The sequence below is a fragment of the Mus caroli genome, chromosome 6 (genome assembly GCF_900094665.2).
Source record: "Mus caroli chromosome 6, CAROLI_EIJ_v1.1, whole genome shotgun sequence".
NCBI lineage: Eukaryota > Metazoa > Chordata > Mammalia > Rodentia > Muridae > Mus > Mus caroli.
In genome coordinates, this window is record NC_034575.1 from 83556661 (window position 1) to 83567788 (window position 11128).

The 11128-nt window shown below is 46.4% G+C and overlaps 1 protein-coding gene across 1 annotated transcript in view; it reads right to left on the reverse strand.

Annotated features, from left to right (window-relative positions):
• Positions 1-806: 806 nt before the first annotated feature.
• Arhgap25 (Rho GTPase activating protein 25) overlaps positions 807-11128 on the reverse strand; it is a 74885-nt gene continuing 64563 nt past the window's right edge. The window contains exons 8-12 of the mRNA XM_029478223.1: positions 9734-9807; positions 8284-8405; positions 7316-7512; positions 4693-5225; positions 807-1723 (exon numbers count right to left, since the gene is read on the reverse strand). Coding sequence (XP_029334083.1) covers positions 1510-1723; positions 4693-5225; positions 7316-7512; positions 8284-8405; positions 9734-9807 — 1140 coding nt within the window. The 3' untranslated portion in view covers positions 807-1509. The remainder of the gene's footprint in view (positions 1724-4692; positions 5226-7315; positions 7513-8283; positions 8406-9733; positions 9808-11128) is intronic.

The following is an 11128-nucleotide window of genomic DNA, read 5'->3' on the forward strand; positions in this document are numbered from 1 at the left end:
GATAGAATAATCTAGGACAATTTGTCTTATCTAAGTGGGCAGCTTGTTTCATATCAAGCTCTGAGTTCATTGTGTGTGNGTTTTATGAGTTGAGAATTTACTGTTATAAATCTGACTGATAAACTACAAGCCTCTAGAGTTTTGATTTTACTGGGTTACAGGGGATTTGTGACAGCTAGCCACAGGGGAGAGATGACTGAGAATACAGCGGTTCAGTGGCAAGCCAACCACAGCAATTGGGACGGTACTGCCTCCTGGGGCAAGCCACGGGAGCAGGGAGACCATTGTGGCCAGAGAGTAGTCAGCGATATTGTTGGTTGATTGGTTTTATAATTAACTCAACAAAGGGCAGGTGGCATTAGCTATAGTTGAGAAAACAGATGATTGTGCCTGATCCCCCTCTAAAGAGCAAATAAACTCATTTTCATTTTGTTGAAGTAAAATAGCAATAACAACAATGACAATAATAATTCATAGTCTTGACTCTTCACTATACAAATCCACACCCCTAAAGTCATTTCATAGTTAGAAACCTTTGCTCTGAGGCTTTGCAGACAAGTTTCGTCCACTGGAGGGTGACTCAGGATGGAACCCAAAGCCCTGGTCACACAGCCACGTACCACAAGAAAGATTCACCTGCTTCAGGCAAGAGGTGCCTTTTACTAATTATTTTTTTCTTTGTTGTTGGTATGTATGTATGTATGTATGTATGTATGTATGTATGTATGTGTGTGTGTGTGTGTATGGGTGTTTGTTTGCATATATGTATGGGCAGCATATGTATATATGGTGCCCTCAGAGGGTGTCAGGTCTCCTGGAACTGTAGCTACAGAGGTTTGTTAGCCATGGTGTGGATGCTGAGTCCTCTGAAAGAGCAGCCAGTTCTCTCAGCCACAGAGCCAGCTTTTATTAATTTTACCAAACCCCCTTTTACTAATTCTAATAAAAGTGTTTCATAGATTGTCAATATCCTTGCTCAATTTCTGTTTTCTGTTTTCTTTANTTGAATATAATTTTCTCACTCATTTTGCTTTCATAAATATTGTTTGATTCCAACAGTTCCAACAGTTCAGCCTCTCCNAGCAGCCCTCAGTTGGCCAGCACTGGAGAGTGAAGTAACATTTTCTGGCCATGTTTCAGAGTGACCAGAACCATCTGACCAGGCAAGACAGCCACAGAGACAACAAAGAACTGAGGCCTTGGCCTAGCTCTGGCCTGGGGTCCTGAGATGTCACACACCTTAAATGTCTCCTTTGGAGCTGGTCATGCACTGGAAGATTCCAGTTCACTCTTCCCACAGTGGAATAACGCAATCCTTGGAGCACAGCACATGGTGGCAAGTGTCCTGGTGTGTTCCTTGTACACTCTCATCTTCTGTGTATTTGCTGAGGATTGTGGCACATCCCCTCAGATACCCTGNCCATCCTAGGAGGTAATCCTGCTTCCAGCTCACTAGGAGCATGAAGAAATGGAGTGGAGTTGACTGTCCCTGACACACAACTCAGACCCTCAAGGATCGGTCTTTGTCTTGGGCTTCTCCATCGACTTCACAAACTCCTTGACTTCTTCTTCCAAGACTCTGTTCCTCTTTTCAACGTCCTCCCGGGAGCGCTCCACATTTCGAAGGCTGATTTCCAGGGCCGCGAATTTCTTCCTCTCCCTCTCCAGTTCTTCATTGAGCCTCACCACCTTAGCCCAGACATCGTAATTTTCCTTCTCCAGGCTGCAAGGGAGGAAACCAAGGGAGAGCAGAGCATTCATTTTAAACCCTTCCTTCACAGACCTCCACCCATGTTCACGACCTCTTGTTCATTTGCCTTTTTGAGACACAAGGTGCCAGTCTAGCCATTGCCTTCTGTGTATGTTCTTCCTTCCAGAAGACTTTACAGAAAACCTCAATTCCCAAAGCACTCAGAGCCCCACTTAACACCCTGGAGACACCTCCTGGGTTACTGTGCTCCACGTCAGTTATATATATTGTACCATATTTTTAATCAGACAAAATATTTGAAAGAAGAAGCCATCTGTAATGAACAGATTTGTNTTTCTACCTTAGAGCACNATGTTTTGCCCAGTTCAGCTAAGGCTGTGGACAGTATTCTAGATCCTCTCTACCCTGCTCCAGTGGATAGACATCCTGGACCAAAAGCCCTTCCTAACCAAGACCCTCCTGGGACCAAGATTTGGAAAGGCAAAGGGAAACATATTTTGGGGACCAGAGTCCCACTAAAATTCTAAATCCTGCTCAGGGTGGGTGAACTATAAATTTCCTGAATTTTCATGACATTCATTGCTACTGGCTGAAATCCTAATACAGCCCCAGGTGCCCTCCCAAGCTCTGGGGAACTAACCCCTAGGAATGAATGAANGTAGTTTATTTCTCAAGCCTAAGGAGGAAACTTCCGATCTGTGGGTGAAATCCAAATTGTGTGATTGGGAATTTCAGAATTTCCTCCCCTGGGTGCTNCCCTCCTCCCCAAGCTCATTCTGTGACTCCTGTCCCCTCCTCCTCCCCAGCAGCCTGCCCATAGTCATCTACAGACTGAGGTTCCCCTCTGAGCCCATGCCTCACGTTCTGAGTTCAAGAGCCATGGCTGGCTCTGTGTGGACCACTCCCTCAGAGCTGTGCCTGCCCCTGTCTGTCTTGCTTTTCCTACAGACCTTTTCCTCATTCCTCCAGAGCCTCCCATTATAGAGTCAGTCTTCTCCTCTGGCTTTTCATTCTTTTCTGGCTTGGAGAAAGTGGGATGCTGGGATGGATCTTGACCACTGATTGCAGGGGAGAGTAGAATCTCCATGGACTTGAGAGCCGGACTGACCTGGGTTCAAGGTTCAAAGCCCGGCCCCACACTAATCAGCTATGTGGCCTTCAAGAATGCGTTGAGACNTTTGGAACCCCTGATTCTTCTGATCAGTGGGGTGNTTCCTATGTGGATTGAATCAGAAGGCATTGCCCAGCTGCTAATTCTCCTGCCTCTGCCATGGATGGGCTAACGGGCGACTTAGAGACCCTTATGTATTTGGAAACACAGACATCTCTATGGCAGTCAGTCCTTTTCCTGATTCTCACTGGCACTCAGGCTAGGGCACAATCAGAGCCTTATCTGGGACTGATTTTCTACCGGATAAGATGTCACCCAAGTCTTATAACTCCACAAATGGTTGATTTCAGGTTTTCAGACAAAAAAACATGCTTTGCTTGGGGGCCATCCCCCTATATGGGACAATGGATGGAAACTCACAATAGTCTTTCTTTCTGGTACCTAAATCTTAATAAAAGTATCCATAAATATGAAAGTAGATTAACCTCATTATGACAAGTTTCCTGTGTGTCAAGTTGGACAAGGTTACCTCTCTGAGAAAGAATTTGCAGCCCGGTGTGGTGGTGCACTCCTTTAATCCCAGCACTTGGGAGGCAGAGGCAGGTGGGTGTCTGAGTTCAAGGCCAGCCTGGTCTACAGAGTGAGTTCCAGGACAGCCAAGGCTACACAGAGAAACCCTGTCTCAAAAAACAAATTTTTTTTTGCCTCAGAAGAAAAATGGGGAGGGGATCACAACAATACCAACGTGGCATGACAACCCTAAGGTGGCACACACACCTAGGCAGTAACCATCAGCTAATTAACCGTAANACCCACCCAACAAGAGGGAAGCCTGGTACAGAAGCCTAGCTAACTAGTGAAGTCATGGATCTCGGAGGAAAACCTACAATCACCACATTACTGAACCATCATAAGCCCTAACAACAGTCTAATGTGTCCTCACACCCACAGGTAAGAAGCCCTAACAACAATCTAATGTGTCCTCACACCCACAGGTAAGAAGCCCTAACAACAATCTAATGTGTCCTCACACCCACAGGTAAGAAGCCCTAACAACAATCTAATGTGTCCTCACACCCACAGGTAAGAAGCCCTAACAACAATCTAATGTGTCNTCACACCCACAGGTAAGAAGCCCTAACAACAATCTAATGTGTCCTCACACCCACAGGTAAGATTAGTCTTCACCACTCGTCAAGGAAGCTTCCCTCTTTGAAACCAAGACCATTACAGAAAACCACAACCAATCAAAATGCAGAGTTGTGGATTCTAACCCCAGCGGATAGATCCTACAAAACACTCCCACGTCTAAGGCTCAGGGAACCTTGTGGAGAAAGGAGCAGAAAGACTGTTAAGAGCCAGACAGTCAGGGAGTTTGCTGGGGGATCCTGTCTCCTACCACTCAGAAGCTAAAGTCATAAAGCCTCACCAACATGGCTGCCCAAATGTAAACATGCCAGTGTGAATCAGGGAAGGCCCACAAGACCTCAATCCTACACAAAGAACAACAGGCCACCCAGGGGTGCCTTGATGGCTCTAGAGAAGAGCATACCAACTGTTCCTCAATACCAGATGGTCGGCACTGATAACATACACTAATATGGAGAACAAGGAAATTCCCCAACTCAGTTACACATATTCACCCTTGAGGCTACATGGGTTTCATATCTATGTTTCCATGGACCTCATCGGAAGTGTAAGGATTCTCACTAACTCACCTGTCACATCTCTCTCCCTTGGTCCTTTATTAGGGTTGGCTGCTACAGAATGCTCTGTCCCCTTTATACCGGGACATTTTGGAAGGTGGGGACAGTATCCTTCCTACTAAACACAGAAGTCAAGTGCACGCGGCCCTCGGCACATGACTTACTTTTTTATCTGTTCCTCATACACCTGCTTCTGGGTTTCTATTTCCTTCTGTAGGTTCTGGACTGTCCTCTGCAGAGAATCAAGGTCATCCTCGCCAGAGTTCTTGCTTCCAGCCTCCATTTCAGAGTCTGTGCTAACAAGAGCATCTCTCTTGGAGTCACTGGCATGGGGAGAGAGTGCACCTGCTGGGTTCCCTTGGGACTGTGGTGAGGTGGGGACATTATCATAGGTAGAAGTCCGCTGGTCATTGGAAAGGTGGCGCAAGTCTTGGGACATAGTTCGCCTGTGCCCTTCTCCTGCCTTAGCCTCTGAAGATGGAGACCAGAACTCATTTTTAAAGATTTCCAGTTTGCTGCTGGTGGTGCCTTGGAATGCAGACGTCAGGAAACACTTCCGGTTGGGAAGCGTTTGAGTCCTTTTACGGGATTGCATCTTCCATTCTCCTGGGTTTTCCCTGGGGGCTTTTCCGCTGTCTTCCTGATGCTGGTCACCGGGCAGTGGTCCAGTGGGACTGGTGGCATCAGGACTACTTGCCTGAAAAAAATAGTCATGGATGTTATATAAGGTTTTTTTCCTTCTGTGTGCCACACTCCTAAGGATTAGAGACCAGGAAGGAAGTGTTTCCTGGTCACACACCTGTGACACCCTCAGTACATCACCTCAGTTAATTTTCTGTGTGATAACTTGCCAAGAGGATATTACAGTTCAGGGACTCTAGCCATTCAAGAGCTAGAGAGGAAGCATGGACTAAAACCATTTGCTTGGTTGGTGTAAAAATCTCGAGCTAGGAGCCTTTCATGAACTTGGGAGGTTTTGTCAGTTAGTTGTGACTCAGAGCCCGAGACCCATAAGAGAAGTTCAGCAAACTCCAAGGAATGTCTTTCCACAACCTCCAAAATTAAGAACAAAACCACACAAACGCCATATGCTAAGTGAAAAGCTGGCAAGCTTTGCGAAGTGTTTCACAGGCAATAAAGGTCTCCTGCTGGCAACTCCCTGTGCTGTCCCACGCTTATACTGATTGGAAAGGAAAAGATCAATGACCAGGAAGAAGCTGGCAAAGAACTTCAAGGAGACATTCAATTTGCCAGAATCTAGAATCACTATAGAAACGATCCTCTTGGGGCAGCAGCCAGGAATGTCTAGAGTAACAGAGGTGGGAAGACCCACGTTACCTGTGGGCAGAACCAATCCTGGACTGAAGAGAAAGGAGAATAGGGACTGGGTGACAGCGTTCACCTCTCTGTTCCCTGACTGTGGAGCCAGCCACTGCGCCCAGCACCCAGCACCTCAAGCCCTCGCTGCCATGGGTTCTCTGCCGCTGTGGACTGTAACCGCCAACCACACANTGGCATGACGCTCTCCTCTCCTAAGTAGCCCTACACTTGTCAGCCGATCCCTTCCTATGATTTGGGGTTTTTTGTTTGTTTGTTTTGAACCATGTGGTTGTATATAAAACCAAATTGAAAAGAAAAAGAAAAAAAAAACAAAATGAAAAAAATCATTTCCCACTTAAGATGGGAAAGTCAGGGGCTGGGATATTTCCTAGCCCATCCCATGCTTCAGTTGTGGCATGTGTTCTTGCAGTGGGAATAGGACCTGGGGCTTGCAGCCCTGCCCTAGAGTATGCTAGTGCTGACACCTTGGTCAAACTCTCTTGCCTCAGATCCTCAACCAAAGGACATGTGNGCTGCATTGTCCCCAGAGTCGGGGTGTGGAGCTGATTCAATTACTTGCTCAGCACAGACTGTTGTTCTGTTGTCACAGGCTACTGTTGAAGGAGCCACGCCTTAGCTGTCAAGGACTGTGGGTGACTGGTTAACAAAACTTTAAATCGTAATGCAGTTTAGAGTTCTAGTAAGATGCCCGTGGCCATACAAAACCCATCTAAAACAAAACTACAACCACCACAANTTATTGCCCTCCCCCAACCCCCATCTTTAACGGAGTCATAGGTAGCTCTCTTGGTCAGCTAGAGATTTGAAGTCAGCCAAGCGAGGGGCTGACTTGGCCCCATTTAAAAAAACAAAAAAAACCAAAAAAACCCAAAAAAACCAAGCTGCTATAAAAAGTCTACAGATTCCATTAAAAAACATTTGTTCCTCTAAATACATGAAAATATTTGACCTTTGTGAGTTGGGGCCCTCTAATAGTCTACCCATTGGAGACTGCAGAGTCTAGTGACTCTGTGAACGTGATCTCCAAGCCTTCTGTCCAAGCGAGGGGCTGACATTGTCGAGGCAGCTTATCAGGGAATGAGAAAGACCACACGGACACATCCCTGCTCTGAGGAAGAAATCACGTTCATCATGAGCAGGACACCCATGCCCTCTGGACTTTCCCTCGGAATGCTCGGCAGCTCTTACCCAGACACATGCAATGCTGCAGTTATTTTCTCTGTCGAACTTCCCTGGGTTTTTGTCTTGGAGATGATTTTAGGAAAGACCCAGAGAGTCAGCCTGCAGGCAGTTCTCGCACATGTCACTAGCCCAGGCTTTCCAAATGTGTTCTGACAGGTCACTGCCAACTCTACACATGGCCCCAGCATCACCCACCGCTCCTCAAACTGCTGCCTCAGAATGACCAGACTAAAGGAGGAGTCTGAGGGGCAGCAGGCATCTTACTGTGTTACTGAAGCTGTCTGTCCTAGAAAGGGGTGGGTCTTCCGTGGCATCCCACCCCACAGAGCTTCGCGGCACTGGAGCCTTCTTGGCATCGTTTTTCTGGGCAGGGGGTGAGATCGGTGCATCCTTAGACTTGGGGAAGAGGACTTCGTGGTCTCTGATCATCATGGTCATCACTCTTTGGATCTGAGGAGTCCCTGAAAGAAAGAAGAGATTTGCCGTGCTGGTACATGGAGCAGGCTCCTGGAAGCACCCAAGAGTTGCTGCCCACCAATAGGGTATTTCCCCATTGGCCCTAATGCCACAGGCTTCGTTTGCTCTCATGGGACCTGTTTTAATTGTTTGGGGTAAAATATTTTTAGTGAGAGGATGTCTAAAATGAGAATATATAAGGGGGTGAGCAGTGAGCATTGAGGACACTTTACACCTATATTTCCTTGGATCAGTTTTTATCAGACAATAGATGTAATAATAACAGGCAGGGTGGGGGGAGGGTGATATCTTTCTCTTCACCTGTGGTCCTCAATACGGTCTGTCTTGTTATTACTCCTGAAGCAAATGGATGTCAGGGACACTTCCTCCCCACATGCATGCACGAGTCTTCTCAGCCAGGACTTTTGCTTATTGAGCCAAGACACAACCTTAGAAAGCTTTCAGCCGAGCTTTACAGCAACAATTTTGTGAAACCGGCTTGTAAAATAAAACCCTGTTTGCTCGTCTTGGCTAAGGGTATGTTAAAGTCATCAAAGGACTGGCAAGCACTAGTTAATTGGTTTGAGGTTAGACTGCTGNGATCCGTGACCATTGAACAGGGGACCTAATTCCTGTGCTGCTGACCTCATGGGGGATGTCAGAAGAGGTCAAGTAGGCAAGCTCGGTAAGCGGCAGGACATCAAATGGGCACTAGGGGGCAGTGTTCTCGCTGTCACGCCNAGCGNGCCGCTTCCCTGCAGGATCAGCCTGTGTACCTCTCATAATCACAGCCGGGTCTTCAACCTTCGACCTGATGAGGTTCACCCCGATCACAGTGGCCAGGTTGTCCACGCTCATCTTGTTGACGGCACAGTTCAGCTGGATTTCATGCAGAAATCTGTGGGCAACAGGAAGCCCCATCTTAGACAATGGGAAGTGCCCATGAGAGAGAGCCTGAGTGCTCCCGGGACCCAGCGGTAGGTNCACTTGTGGAATTATAGCTTTCCCCTGTTTCTGGAATGGAGTGAACTGGCTCTGCCTGTAAGACTTTCTGGAAGTTCACAGACCAAGGAGAGAGGAGGAGCCATGGCCTGTTCAGTTGCCGGGGGAGTGGGGAGGGGCAGGCTGGAGATGGAGAATCTCACAGCAAGGGTTGCTTAGGAGGAAGAGGTGACTTTAAGGATTCAGATGGGTGTCCAACAGCTTCATTGATTTGCCTTTTTCACTCACTTCTCAGTTCCCATCCCACTCACNTCTCCAGAGAGGAAAACTGAGGAGTCTGTGAGCATCTCTCACTCCCAGCGGCTGCTCAATTCTACTATACTTCCACCCATTAGAAGGCCTGAAATCCTTAGATGTGTTAGAAAAACAAAAACAACTAAACAGATAGGTAAAGGAATTCTGGATATTTTTAAAAAGCATTCAAAGGGGGTAGACTGAAATATCATAAAATTTAGGTGATTTATAAAATTAATTTCTTAAGAACTTTATTTGTAAAAATTAGGAGAAATAAGAAATCGTATGTTCAAATGATGAAAATTATGAGTTATTATGGGATAATTTATTCTGGGATAAAGGACATGCTTTTCATGGGTATAAAACCATTCCTGCAGTTTCACTGCAGTAGAAAAGATGCATCAGAAGATAAAACACCCAAGAGAAGGAAGGCATCACTGGACGAGGGGCTGCATTAGTGCTGGTCCTTATTCACAGTTCTTGTCTCTTTGTGGTTTCCAGATTAAGTCAGAATCATCTTTACAACTTGGAAATTACATCACAGTATTTTTGAAAATGACAAAATGGAGGTGTGTATGGGGTGAAGGTGTCTCCACCACAGCAGATCTGGGCTGGTCCACCTGTCAGGTGTCGCCACAAGGACCTCACACAGTAGATCCTCACAAAGGACCTCACACAGTAGGTTCCCACAGAGGACTGCAGGAAACTATAAATGGTGGCCTAGAATGAATGTTTCCAGGGTGGTAGTTTCAGGGATAACAGGCATTCCAGGTTCTCTTGCATGGCCTGGGGCAGGTCTGAAGGAAGAGTACATGTGTTCTGTGTGCAGGTTCTTAGGGATCCCTGATGAGCCCTCTGTCAATAATATGCAAACAGAGTTGAGCTTCTACAGTTCTGGACCAGAATCTGTGACCTTAGAAAGCTTCCTCTTCTAACGGGGACTTCTTTCTGCTGTGGCTGGAAACTGTGGCTCCACACCTGGATGCTCACCTGCAGANGTAGCTCAGGAGGTTGTAGTTGTCTCGGGGAAGGGTAGAGAGCTGCTTCGCCAACTCCTGCTGAGCCTGGAAGAGACGTTTGACACTGGTAAATAAGCCTACTGCCCGCTTGTCAGCAGTGAGTATAGAGACATCACTGGTCGGTCTATCTGTATAGGAAGAACACATTGGTTATCTCTCCTGTTCCCATAGTTTTGTGAGTTAAAATGTTTGGAAATAACTATGAATTCCCAGAAAGTTGATGCCCAGACTGGTCTTGAACTCCATATGTAGCCAGTGGTGAATTTCGACTTCTGATTCTCCTGCCTCTACCTCTGGAGTGCGAGCTACNACAGCCCGTCTATGCTGGTTGAGAATCGGACCCAGGGCTCTGTATGTGCTCNGCAAGCACTCTACCAACTGAGATATACTCCCAGCTAGCATATATTTTTTGTATTGTGCATTTATAAAGTCTGTTTTCGGTAATGTTGCTCACCCACTCCTGACCTCCTTCCTGACCTAGAGCTCCTGTAAGTGCGGACTATCTGATAATGGACACTCGTGATAATGTTCTCAATGAATGAGATACAATGATCCACAGTGAAACCACAACCTAATATCTCAGAAGTAGTGAGCAAATGATTCAGCTGAGAACTTCTGGGAAGCAGGCCAGACTGGCCGTGCTGCAAGGCGTGCACTGGGAAGGGCAGCTCAAGTTCTACANTGGCTACAGATTTCACATGTGGCCATTCNATGATCGCGTGGGCCAGGNAAAGGNANGACAGGACTTTTTNCCCTTGNGGACTACAGCTGCCTGCAGAGTCTGTGATCACCTCTGATGNCATGTGAGATGACATGNAACGTGACTCTTTTTAGGTGTTTTTCAAGCCTTATCATTCACAAAGGANATCTTAAATGCCCCTGTAAATCAAGGGTTTTCATATCCTCTGTCAACCCTACAATACCCACAACTCAAATGCCCACAGTATATACAACCTAGTTTTTCCTTCTTGGAAAAAACAGCTACACTGTTGGCTGAATCGTTGCTACTCTCTTGCTATCCGAGTTTTGAAATGTAGAATAGTCTTTTGTGCCAGAATCCTTATAACCATGGCTCCCACAGGCAGTTAGCCCAGGAAATTCCACTAACTATTTTCTCACTGGCCCAGGTATCCTGTGACTCAGACTATATCACAAACACCAAAGAACAGAGAAGAAACGGCTCAACAACAACAACAAAGTAACAAATTAGTTTCATGTGCCTCGCTCCTCTGTACAATCCTAGGCAATGCAGACAACAACGTGGTGGAAATTTGTGCTGTTCCATACAGTAGCTAATTGTTGCGTGTAGCTTTTTAAGTGTAAATAAAATCAAGAATTTGACTCTTCCGGTATAGTAGCCATGTTT